Here is a 13,602-nt window from a genome sequence, read left to right as displayed (position 1 = left end):
CATAATGTGCTGTGTAGTGGGCTGTACAGAGCACTACTGGAGAATGTGCTGTGTAGTGGGCTGTATAGAGCACTACTGGAGAATGTGCTGTGTAGTGGGCTGTATAGAGCACTACTGGATAATGTGCTGTGTAGTGGGCTGTATAGAGCACTACTGGATAATGTGCTGTGTAGTGGGCTGTATAGAGCACTACTGGATAATGTGCTGTGTAGTGGGTTGTATAGAGCACTACTGGATAATGTGCTGTATAGAGCACTACTGGATAATGTGCTGTGTAGTGGGCTGTACAGAGCACTACTGGATAATGTGCTGTGTAGTGGGCTGTACAGAGCACTACTGCATAATGTGCTGTTTAGTGGGCTGTATACATTTACATTTTAGTCATTTAGCAGACGCTCTTATCCAGAGCGACTTACAGTAGTGAATGCATACATTTCATACAATTTCATACATTTTTTTTTTTATTTTTTTTTGCTGGCCCCCCGTGGGAATCGAACCCACAACCCTGGCGTTGCAAACACCATGCTCTACCAACTGAGCTACAGGGAAGGCACTACTGGATAATGTGCTATGTAGTGTACTAAGTAGTATGCTGGGTGATAGTGTTCCCTTACCCTGTCCTCCAGCCTGGCAACCTGTTCCCTGTAGAAGGCATCCTGTTTCTTCAGTTCCTGGTCTCTGAGCTCCAGCTGCTTGGCCTACACACACGAAAGAGAGAGGAGAGGGGAGAGAAGAGAGATCAGAGGAGAGAAAGGAGAGGCGAAAGAAGAGAGGAGGAGAGAAAGGAGAGAGAAAAGGGAAGAGAGAGAGGGGAGACATTACTAGAGCATTCAGTCAACCATGGACACAGGACACACTCGGGATAACTCAGTCAACAGCAGTTACAGAACCCAAAAAATGGATAACACACTTTCCATTACCAGAGCCATGAGTGGATGTGGACGTGGGGTATTGGGGCATGGGTTATTGGGAAGTGATGGGGGATGCAGGAAGAGACAGCCCTCTCACTCATAGCCTTCTGCTACTTTCAAGGATATCGGTGTGTGTGTGTGTGTGTGTGTGTGTGTGTGTGTGTGGGAGCCACACTACAGTCTGACAGGGGAGATAGCATCAGACCAGGACAATGGAAGGCCTGCTCTCTTTATTTATGACACTGTGATACCAGTACTGCTCTTTTCTACAGTGACCTTCAATAAACACCCATCTGATCTCCCCTATGATACCAGACTGTCAGCTCTGAGGAAATCAACCTCACAGCCTACACAAGACCCTATACACTAAACTGCCAGAGGAATATATGAGTGAGTGAGAGATGGGGTGCAAGAGAGAGAGAGATGGGGAGCGAGAGAGAGAGAGATGGGGAGCGAGAGAGATGGGGGAGAGAGAGAGAGATGGGGGAGAGAGAGAGAGATGGGGAGAGAGAGAGAGATGGGGGAGGGGGGGGGGCGAGAGAGAGAGATGGGGAGCGAGAGAGAGAGATGGGGAGCGAGCGAGAGAGAGATGGGGAGCGAGAGAGAGAGAGAGAGAGAGAGATGGGGAGCGAGAGATGGGGAGCGAGAGGGAGAGAGATGGGGAGCGAGAGAGAGAGAGAGAGAGGGAGAGAGATGGGGAGCGAGAGGGAGAGAGATGGGGAGCGAGAGGGAGAGAGATGGGGAGCGAGAGGGAGAGAGATGGGGAGCGAGAGGGAGAGAGATGGGGAGCGAGAGGGAGAGAGATGGGGAGCGAGAGGGAGAGAGATGGGGAGCGAGAGGGAGAGAGATGGGGAGCGAGAGGGAGAGAGATGGGGAGCGAGAGGGAGAGAGATGGGGAGCGAGAGGGAGAGAGATGGGGAGCGAGAGGGAGAGAGATGGGGAGCGAGAGGGAGAGAGATGGGGAGCGAGAGGGAGAGAGATGGGGAGCGAGAGAGAGAGATGGGGAGCGAGAGAGAGAGATGGGGAGCGAGAGGGAGAGAGATGGGAGCGAGAGGGAGAGAGATGGGGAGAGAGAGAGAGAGAGATGGGGGGAGAGAGAGAGAGAAAAAGAGAGAAAAAGAGAGATGGGGAGAGAGAGAGAGATGGGGGAGAGAGAGAGAGAGAGAGAGATGGGGGAGAGAGAGAGAGATGGGGGAGAGAGAGAGAGAGAGAGAGAGAGAGAGAAAGAGATGGGGAGCGAGAGAAAGAGATGGGGAGCGAGAGGGAGAGAAAGAGATGGGGAGCGAGAGAAAGAGATGGGGAGCGAGAGGGAGAGAAAGAGATGGGGAGCAACGGGGAGAGAAAGAGATGGGGAGCGAGAGGGAGAGAAAGAGATGGGGAGCGAGAGGGAGAGAAAGAGATGGGGAGCGAGAGGGAGAGAAAGAGATGGGGAGCTCCGCGCTCCAGTCTTACCTTCCGTGTAATCTCCTGAAGACAGGAAGCATTTAAAGAGAACAAGAGGGAGAAAGAAAGGCAGAGAGCAGAGTGCTGATAAAACGTTGAACATCTCCAAAATGACATTTCAACTGGTTTAGTATTCAAAAGCTGGGAGTGACTGACCACCACAACGCTTTATGCTTGAGCAAACACAAACTCATGTTTACTCATTCTCTCTCTATCTTTCACACATACAGATGTAGGATCTTAATTTGATCTATAGTCACAGCTAAAATAATCCAGCAGCAACAGGATTTGAACGTTTAGTCCATAATGTTGCTTGATCGGTGGTTAGGCTATTAGCTGGACAAAAGTTGGCTACATGAAAAGTGCAATACTGTTAATATAACCGTGTGTTAGCGTTGGTTTTCAGTTAAAGCTGCAATAACTAACTTTTCCTGTCTACACCAGGGGTATTCAACACTTACCCTACGAGGTTTGGAGCCTGCTGGTTTTCTATTCTATCTGGTCATTAATTTCACACTACTGGTGTCCCAGGTCTAAAATCAGTCCCTGATCAGAGGGAAACAATTAAAAAATGCAATGGAACTGACTTCCAGAGTTGAGTTTGAGAGCTCTATAGTATACTTGCTTGTTTTGTCACATAGTACGCCTAAGTTCAGTCTATGAGAATTATAGCAACCAGGAAATGGTGGAGCAATGTCTGCATAGAGCATCTTTAATTTATGGAAATCACGAAACTCATCTGCATTTCCTGCAAATTCTCAGCAACAAAAGAGTGATTAAATTAAGATCCTACATCTATATACGCATTCAAATCCACATTCAAAATAACACACACACACACACACACACACACACACACACCGCACATTCCTCCTTCACAATTCTCCACTGTAACCATCACCAGCCCTTAGGTCAAGTCAAAGCCAATATAACCACTGTACCTATTGAGTCCTGTTGTGAAGGTGACAGCTACTATTCTACTGAGGGCCGTTGTGAAGGTAACAGCTACTATTCTACTGAGGGCCGTTGTGAAGGCGACAGCTACTATTCTACTGAGGGCCGTTGTGAAGGCGACAGCTACTATTCTACTGAGGGCCGTTGTGAAGGTGACAGCTACTATTCTACTGAGGGCCGTTGTGAAGGTGACAGCTACTATTCTACTGAGGGCCGTTGTGAAGGTGACAGCTACTATTCTACTGAGGGCCGTTGTGAAGGTAACAGCTACTATTCTACTGAGGGCCGTTGTGAAGGCGACAGCTACTATTCTACTGAGGGCCGTTGTGAAGGTGACAGCTACTATTCTACTGAGGGCCGTTGTGAAGGTGACAGCTACTATTCTACTGAGGGCCGTTGTGAAGGCGACAGCTACTATTCTACTGAGGGCCGTTGTGAAGGTGACAGCTACTATTCTACTGAGGGCCGTTGTGAAAGTAACAGCTACTATTCTACTGAGGGCCGTTGTGAAGGCGACAGCTACTATTCTACTGAGGGCCGTTGTAAAGGTAACAGCTACTATTCTACTGAGGGCCGTTGTGAAGGCGACGGCTACTATTCTACTGAGGGCCGTTGTAAAGGCGACAGCTACTATTCTACTGAGGGCCGTTGTAAAGGTAACAGCTACTATTCTACTGAGGGCCGTTGTGAGGCTCAGGGTCAGTCAGAATTCCACTGCATATAATAGTGAAGCCACAGTCTCAATAGCCTATAGGGGACCTATTCTGACTGACTAAAATACAGAGTGACTTTACTGAGTGACTTTACTGACAGACTAGCAGACGCGACTGACTAACTGACTTGAAAGACATACAGACTAACTGAACTAAATTGAGTGACTGAGCTGTGCTATGCGTGACTGTTAGAAGACGCGCTCCATGAAATCTAATAGTGTACTGGGCAGCCCAAACGGTGACCCTGTGTGCCAAAAAACTGTCTCCCTTCCACAGCTCAATCAAGCTTGAAACAGAACATCTCTGAGAGGGGCGGGTAGGACTTTGTATCACCATGATTACAGATGGAGAAAGACAAAAGAAACACACACGCCCAGACACAAACATGGCTCAGACACGTCAACACACACACACTGATCCCAAACACACACACAGCACACACACCCGGCAGAGCAGCTGTACTCACAGAGTGAGTAGAGAGAAATGCGTAGTAAAAGGAAACTAAAGGGACATTAAAAAAGGGAAGCAGCGACAGAAATGTGTCCAGGGACTTTGTTTTTCTTCTCTGTGTGTCTGATTGTGTAGCAGGTGTTAAGAGTTTCTCTTTGGACTACAGTAGTTCATATGGCCTAATTCAGACAACACACACACACTGCACGCTGTCAGGATTACTTCCACTGATTAACCCCATTCAGTGGCCCTAAAGATAATCTAATCATACCAAAGCCCAAACAATGGGACAGACTTCCATGACCACCGATACACTTTTGTTCCCTAATGAAAAGGCTGTAGGGGGGAGGGGGGTGAAGTGGAGAAAAAAAGAAAATGGAAGCGAACTCAAAAAAGGGAAGAGAGAGGGAGAATGAAACGGGTGGATAAAAGGTGATTTATCACAGTGAGCCGTCAGGCTGGCCAACGCTCCTCTGACATGTGGCCCTCATAGTGAGCCATCAGGCTGGCCACCGCTCCTCTGACATGTGGCCCTCATAGTGAGCCGTCAGGCTGGCCAACGCTCCTCTGACATGTGGCCCTCATAGTGAGCCATCAGGCTGGCCACCGCTCCTCTGACATGTGGCCCTCATAGTGAGCCATCAGGCTGGCCACAGTTCCTCTGACATGTGGCCCTCATAGTGAGCCGTCAGGCTGGCCAACGCTCCTCTGACATGTGGCCCTCATAGTGAGCCGTCAGGCTGGCCAACGCTCCTCTGACATGTGGCCCTCATAGTGAGCCATCAGGCTGGCCACAGTTCCTCTGATATGTGGCCCTCATAGTGAGCCGTCAGGCTGGCCACAGTTCCTCTGACATGTGGCCCTCATAGTGAGCCGTCAGGCTGGCCACAGTTCCTCTGACATGTGGCCCTCATAGTGAGCCGTCAGGCTGGCCACAGTTCCTCTGACATGTGGCCCTCATAGTGAGCCATCAGGCTGGCCAACGCTCCTCTGACATGTGGCCCTCATAGTGAGCCGTCAGGCTGGCCACAGTTCCTCTGACATGTGGCCCTCAAGAGGAACAGAGAAAGAGGGGAAGTTGTGAGAACAAAGAGAGCAAGAGAGAGAGAAAGAAATAAAGAGAGAAAAGTAAAGACCAAGAGGCACTAAAATAGACATATCCTCTCATGTTTGGACCATGTCCAGGGCTGGTTTCCCAAAAGCATCGTAGCACTAAGATCATCTTAATTACAACTAAACTAAATGGACGAAAGGTGATCTTAGTGCTACGATGCGTTTGGGAAACCTACCTTGGACATTACACCAAAGGTGCTGTAGTTACACAAACTTTTCTCATAACGTCTCCATACTGTCTGCATCTGGCTGACAGAGCAGGCCTTAGAGACCCTATCGTCAGATTAAACACATCGTTTAGGGAGCTGAATGTCTCGCTGAATATCAATTAGCTGCCGGCGAATAAATAAGAGGCAGCCATGTTTTTTTAATTAGCAGAGTGCTGCAGTTTGGCTGCTGTGTGAAGGGGGCAAAACAGTGTGTGTGTGTGTGTGTGTGTGTGTGTGTGTGTGTGTGTGTGTGTGTGTGTGTGTGTGTGTGTGGCACAGGCACAATGTGCTGTGTCAGGAGCCGACTTTCATTCCAACTCCCTCACTCTTTAAAGACTTCTAAAGGAAGGTAAAGAGTGGGAATAAAAATAACTGCCGCATTGAGAGAGCTTAGAGCGTTAGGGAACGTGATGATGGAGAACTGCATTACCTCATAAGCATGTACACACAATTTCTAGTCAGGATTCATACGCTCTCCCAACTTTTGCACACCCTGAAAGATAACTCACTCGGTTTAGTTACAATTACAGAACTAATTAACACATGGCTTTGATGACATCCTTGTATATGATGGCATTGCAAACAAAGCACACTAAATTGGAACCACTTCTTCCACAACCTTCTCTCAGTCTTTGACCACTGCTGAGCCCGTCTATGACTGGCCCCATCCCTCACTACTGAGCCTGTCTATGACTGGCCCCATCCCTCACTACTGAGCCTGTCTATGACTGGCCCCATCCCTCACTACTGAGCCTGTCTATGACTGGCCCCATCCCTCACTACTGAGCCTGTCTATGAATGGCCCCATCCCTCACTACTGACCCTGTCTATGACTGGCCCCATCCCTCACTACATCATAATCAATGCTCTCTCACTTAGGCAGCCCATCTAAATGACCGGTACAACACACAGGTCAGAGTTGCACGGTGGGGCCCATACATCACGGAGCTGCTTGACAGGGCCCGGTGACAAACTAATTCTGATGCGGTACCCTGTCCGCTCCAGCAGGCAAAGGGTCAGGGGTCAGGCCAATGTGACCGCTGGCTGGTGTCAATTGGCTGAGGAACAGAGGTGGTGTGTGGGAAGTGAGAGATGGAGGGAGGAGAGGGACAGAGAGAGATTAAGGGAGAGAGAAAAAGAGGGTGTCCAGTGCAGGTCAATGAATATGGATGAACATGGCAGAAAGAGAGGTGAATTTGAGTTGTCAAATTTGGACGAGGTGAATATTTGAAGACTAGTCAATCAATAACAAACGAGCAGTGCCGGCAAACAACTTCACTACCACACACACACTTCATTCACCATGCACAGATATGCATACACCCACCCACACAAACCACCTCCTAAACACAATACACCACATCACCCACCACTATCTTTAATGGTATCATCCACAGATCAAATCAAAATGATGGCAGAGGATACGATGTCTCTCTTACTGGCAGCATTACAGCAACATATTACACTAAGAGTGGCTCTTAAACATCAGGAGAGAGCAGCCCTTCTGTTAGGAGTCCATTGGCTCTCCCCACTAAAGTCATTCCACCACCTTGCTAATTAGACTTAAGAGGCAGAGTTCTACAGAGGAGCGGTGAAGTTCATCACCAGCTATTACTCTCTCTAGGACAGGTTCTATAGGACACCTATAATGATGGCAGATATACGATGGCCGGTAATCAACGGAAACTCCCTTTGCCCCTCACCCCACACACACAAAGGAGAGTTACATTTAATTCATTCAACTTTCCCGACATATGCAAGCACGCCACGGATGCCGCACGCACACACACTTGAACGTCATCGAGGTGTGGCTGAGACCCACAGGCCTAAGTGTCTGTCCCACCGTGTGTGTGTCTGGAGCAGTGAGTAATAGATAAGGATGCCTCTGGAGGTCAAAGGGCAGACCTGGGCAGGACAGAGGGCGTTTGTGCTTTTGTGTGTGTGCTTGTTTAAGGACAGTGAATAAAAATGAACAGTCACTAGCTGTGAGTAGAGCTCACATTAGGCCTGGTCTACAGCAGCTGTCCTTAAATCACTGACGGGTCTCTCACCTACACCCTGCTGCCCCTAGTGTCTCACTATGTGACATTAAGATCAATACAGACCACAGGAGGTTGCGGAGGGGAAAACGGATCATAATAAAAGATAGCAACGGAGCAAATGGAATGTGTTTGATATACAGTACCAGTCAAAAGTTTGGACACACTTACTCTTTCAACGGTTTTTCTTTATTTTTACTATTTTCTACATTGGAGAATATTAGTTAAGACAAAGCTGTCAAGGCAAAGGGTGGCTACTTTGAAGTAGTAAAATATATTTGGATTTGTTTAACACTTTTTTTGGTTACTACATGATGTGTTATTTGATAGTGTTGATGTCTTCACTATTATTCTACAATGCAGAAAATAGTAAAAATAAAGACATTTTTAAAAGAGAAATATGTACCTTGGTATTGATAGAGGACTACTTTAGGGTGCTTTTCAGCAAGATGCCTTATTCCTAATGAACACCATAACTAAAACATGCCACTAAAACGTCTAGGCTAGTTAGGAACATAACTCAATTCATTTAAGGAATATCACTGAACTGCTCATGCTTGGTAAAATGATCAATATTACATTGATTCATTAGCTGATCAGCCGCTCGTGTTGTAAACCGACTGATTGATAATCCTGACTGATTGATAATCCTGCGTTTGAGTTGCCTTCATCTCGGCTCCCCTGGGGCTTGTGAAATGTTGGGGGGGGGGGGGACTTCAGGAGGATCCCACCCATCTGTCACTTTCAGCAGGCGCTAGTGTCTGAGGAGGCCCTGGTCGTTCATTACCTCCATGGTCCTGAAGTGTGGACAACAACCACACACAGACCAAACTAGGGCCAGGGCTACATGGAGCCATCCACAACAACGGGGAGAAAAAGACACGAGGGATACAGACTGGTGGGGAGGCAGAAAACTCCCCGGTTGCGTCTGAAATGGCAGCTCATCCATGAAAAAGTACACTACTTTGGACCTGAGCCCTAGTGCAAAATGTAGGGAATAGGGTGCCATTTGGGACGCAGGCCTTGACCTGAGCTTAGAGGACACACTGTGTGACGTGAAGGAACAGGCTTACTGCCTTCAGAGGAGAGATTCCCCAGGGGGACTGGGAACAACAGAAGGAAAGAGGGGGGAAAAAATCCGGAGAGGGTCAAAGTGATGCAGTGAGGGAAGACAATGGAAGGGGTTGACAGAGAAAGAAAAAAAAGAGAGAAAGAGATAAGCAAATGCCAAAAGAGATGGATGCCCTCAGGATGTGCTGGTGCCATTGGGACCTCACGCTGGTGCTGCCGACGCAGCGGCTGGCCAGCTGCTACAATAGACCTCCGCTGGCTGGCCGACTGCTGCAATAGACCTCCGCTGGCTGGCCGACTGCTACAATAGACCTCGATGGCTGGCCGACTGCTACAATAGACCTCCGCTGGCTGGCCGACTGCTGCAATAGACCTCCGCTGGCTGGCCGACTGCTACAATAGACCTCGATGGCTGGCCGACTGCTACAATAGACCTCCGCTGGCTGGCCGACTGCTACAATAGACCTCCGCTGGCTGACCGACTGCTGCAACAGACCTCCGCTGGCTGGCTGACCGCTACAATAGACCTCGCTGGCTGGCCGACCGCTGCAATAGATCTCCGCTGGCTGGCCGACCGCTACAATAGACCTCGCTGGCTGGCCGACCGCTACAATAGACCTCCGCTGGCTGGCCGACCGCTACAATAGACCTCGCTGGCTGGACGACTGCTACAATAGACCTCGCTGGCTGGACGACTGCTACAATAGACCTCGCTGGCTGACTGGACGCTACAATAGACCTCCGCTGGCTGACTGACCGCTACAATAGACCTCGCTGGCTGACTGACCGCTACAATAGACCTCGCTGGCTGACTGACCGCTACAATAGACCTCGCTGGCTGACTGGACGCTACAATAGACCTCCGCTGGCTGACTGACCGCTACAATAGACGTCGCTGGCTGACTGGACGCTACAATAGACCTCCGCTGGCTGACTGACCGCTACAATAGACCTCCGCTGGCTGGCTGGACGCTACAATAGACGTCGCTGGCTGGCTGGACGCTACAATAGACCTCCGCTGGCTGACTGACCGCTACAATAGACCTCCGCTGGCTGGCCGACCGCTACAATAGACCTCCGCTGGCTGGCCGACCGCTACAATAGACCTCGCTGGCTGGCCGACCGCTACAATAGACCTCCGCTGGCTGGCCGACCGCTACAATAGACCTCGCTGGCTGGACGACTGCTACAATAGACCTCGCTGGCTGGACGACTGCTACAATAGACCTCGCTGGCTGACTGGACGCTACAATAGACCTCCGCTGGCTGACTGACCGCTACAATAGACGTCGCTGGCTGACTGGACGCTACAATAGACCTCCGCTGGCTGACTGACCGCTACAATAGACCTCCGCTGGCTGGCTGGACGCTACAATAGACGTCGCTGGCTGGCTGGACGCTACAATAGACCTCCGCTGGCTGGCTGGACGCTACAATAGACCTCCGCTGGCTGACTGACCGCTACAATAGACCTCCGCTGGCTGGCTGACCGCTACAATAGACCTCCGCTGGCTGGCTGACCGCTACAATAGACCTCCGCTGGCTGACTGACCGCTACAATAGACCTCCGCTGGCTGACTGACTGCTACAATAGACCTCCGCTGGCTGGCTGGACGCTACAATAGACCTCCGCTGGCTGGCTGGACGCTACAATAGACCTCCGCTGGCTGACTGACCGCTACAATAGACCTCCGCTGGCTGGCTGACTGCTACAATAGACCTCCGCTGGCTGACTGACTGCTACAATAGACCTCGCTGGCTGGACGACTGCTACAATAGACCTCGCTGGCTGGACGACTGCTACAATAGACCTCCGCTGGCTGGCTGACCGCTACAATAGACCTCGCTGGCTGACCGACTGCTACAATAGACCTCCGCTGGCTGACTGACTGCTACAATAGACCTCCGCTGGCTGACTGACCGCTACAATAGACCTCGCTGGCTGACTGGACGCTACAATAGACCTCGCTGGCTGACTGGACGCTACAATAGACCTCCGCTGGCTGACTGACCGCTACAATAGACCTCGCTGGCTGACTGACCGCTACAATAGACCTCGCTGGCTGACTGACCGCTACAATAGACCTCGCTGGCTGACTGGACGCTACAATAGACCTCCGCTGGCTGACTGACCGCTACAATAGACGTCGCTGGCTGACTGGACGCTACAATAGACCTCCGCTGGCTGACTGACCGCTACAATAGACCTCCGCTGGCTGACTGACCGCTACAATAGACCTTGCTGGCTGACTGACCGCTACAATAGACCTTGCTGGCTGACTGGACGCTACAATAGACCTCCGCTGGCTGACTGGACGCTACAATAGACCTCCGCTGGCTGACTGGACGCTACAATAGACCTCCGCTGGCTGACTGACCGCTACAATAGACCTCCGCTGGCTGACTGACTGCTACAATAGACCTCGCTGGCTGGACGACTGCTACAATAGACCTCGCTGGCTGGCCGACTGCTACAATAGACCTCCGCTGGCTGACCGACTGCTGCAACAGACCTCCGCTGGCTGGCTGACCGCTACAATAGACCTCGCTGGCTGGCCGACCGCTGCAATAGACCTCCGCTGGCTGGCCGACCGCTACAATAGACCTCGCTGGCTGGCCGACCGCTACAATAGACCTCCGCTGGCTGGCCGACCGCTACAATAGACCTCGCTGGCTGGACGACTGCTACAATAGACCTCGCTGGCTGGACGACTGCTACAATAGACCTCGCTGGCTGACTGGACGCTACAATAGACCTCCGCTGGCTGACTGACCGCTACAATAGACCTCGCTGGCTGACTGACCGCTACAATAGACCTCGCAGGCTGACTGACCGCTACAATAGACCTCGCTGGCTGACTGGACGCTACAATAGACCTCCGCTGGCTGACTGACCGCTACAATAGACGTCGCTGGCTGACTGGACGCTACAATAGACCTCCGCTGGCTGACTGACCGCTACAATAGACCTCCGCTGGCTGACTGACCGCTACAATAGACCTCCGCTGGCTGGCTGGACGCTACAATAGACGTCGCTGGCTGGCTGGACGCTACAATAGACCTCCGCTGGCTGACTGACCGCTACAATAGACCTCCGCTGGCTGGCCGACCGCTACAATAGACCTCCGCTGGCTGGCCGACCGCTACAATAGACCTCGCTGGCTGGCCGACCGCTACAATAGACCTCGCTGGCTGGACGACTGCTACAATAGACCTCGCTGGCTGGACGACTGCTACAATAGACCTCGCTGGCTGACTGGACGCTACAATAGACCTCCGCTGGCTGACTGACCGCTACAATAGACGTCGCTGGCTGACTGGACGCTACAATAGACCTCCGCTGGCTGACTGACCGCTACAATAGACCTCCGCTGGCTGGCTGGACGCTACAATAGACGTCGCTGGCTGGCTGGACGCTACAATAGACCTCCGCTGGCTGGCTGGACGCTACAATAGACCTCCGCTGGCTGACTGACCGCTACAATAGACCTCCGCTGGCTGGCTGACCGCTACAATAGACCTCCGCTGGCTGGCTGACCGCTACAATAGACCTCCGCTGGCTGACTGACCGCTACAATAGACCTCCGCTGGCTGACTGACTGCTACAATAGACCTCCGCTGGCTGGCTGGACGCTACAATAGACCTCCGCTGGCTGGCTGGACGCTACAATAGACCTCCGCTGGCTGACTGACCGCTACAATAGACCTCCGCTGGCTGGCTGACTGCTACAATAGACCTCCGCTGGCTGACTGACTGCTACAATAGACCTCGCTGGCTGGACGACTGCTACAATAGACCTCGCTGGCTGGACGACTGCTACAATAGACCTCCGCTGGCTGGCTGACCGCTACAATAGACCTCGCTGGCTGACCGACTGCTACAATAGACCTCCGCTGGCTGACTGACTGCTACAATAGACCTCCGCTGGCTGACTGACCGCTACAATAGACCTCGCTGGCTGACTGGACGCTACAATAGACCTCGCTGGCTGACTGGACGCTACAATAGACCTCCGCTGGCTGACTGACCGCTACAATAGACCTCGCTGGCTGACTGACCGCTACAATAGACCTCGCTGGCTGACTGACCGCTACAATAGACCTCGCTGGCTGACTGACCGCTACAATAGACCTCGCTGGCTGACTGGACGCTACAATAGACCTCGCTGGCTGACTGGACGCTACAATAGACCTCCGCTGGCTGACTGACCGCTACAATAGACCTCGCTGGCTGACTGACCGCTACAATAGACCTCGCTGGCTGACTGACCGCTACAATAGACCTCGCTGGCTGACTGACCGCTACAATAGACCTCGCTGGCTGACTGGACGCTACAATAGACCTCCGCTGGCTGACTGACCGCTACAATAGACCTCGCTGGCTGACTGACCGCTACAATAGACCTCGCTGGCTGACTGGACGCTACAATAGACCTCCGCTGGCTGACTGACCGCTACAATAGACGTCGCTGGCTGACTGGACGCTACAATAGACCTCCGCTGGCTGACTGACCGCTACAATAGACCTCCGCTGGCTGACTGACCGCTACAATAGACCTTGCTGGCTGACTGACCGCTACAATAGACCTTGCTGGCTGACTGGACGCTACAATAGACCTCCGCTGGCTGACTGGACGCTACAATAGACCTCCGCTGGCTGACTGGACGCTACAATAGACCTCCGCTGGCTGACTGACCG

General features: G+C 51.7%; 1 protein-coding gene across 4 annotated transcripts in view; it reads right to left on the bottom strand.

Moving 5' to 3' along the window:
- LOC106576543 (MICOS complex subunit MIC19) overlaps positions 1–13,602 on the bottom strand; it is a 147,542-nt gene that overhangs the window by 65,996 nt on the left and 67,944 nt on the right. For 3 of the 4 annotated variants that reach the window (XM_082964050.1, XM_045700064.2, XM_082964053.1), the window contains 2 exons: positions 2,364–2,378; positions 615–698 (listed from right to left, as the gene is read on the bottom strand). In XM_082964050.1, the coding sequence (XP_082820176.1) occupies positions 615–698; positions 2,364–2,378 (99 nt within the window). The remainder of the gene's footprint in view (positions 1–614; positions 699–2,363; positions 2,379–13,602) is intronic. The other variant, XM_082964051.1, reaches the window with a different exon arrangement.

Source organism: Salmo salar, chromosome 17, assembly GCF_965601325.2.
Source record: "Salmo salar chromosome 17, fSalSal1, whole genome shotgun sequence".
Lineage (NCBI taxonomy): Eukaryota > Metazoa > Chordata > Actinopteri > Salmoniformes > Salmonidae > Salmo > Salmo salar.
The sequence above is the reverse complement of the archived record's forward strand: the minus strand, read 5'-3'. Positions and strand labels throughout refer to the sequence as shown.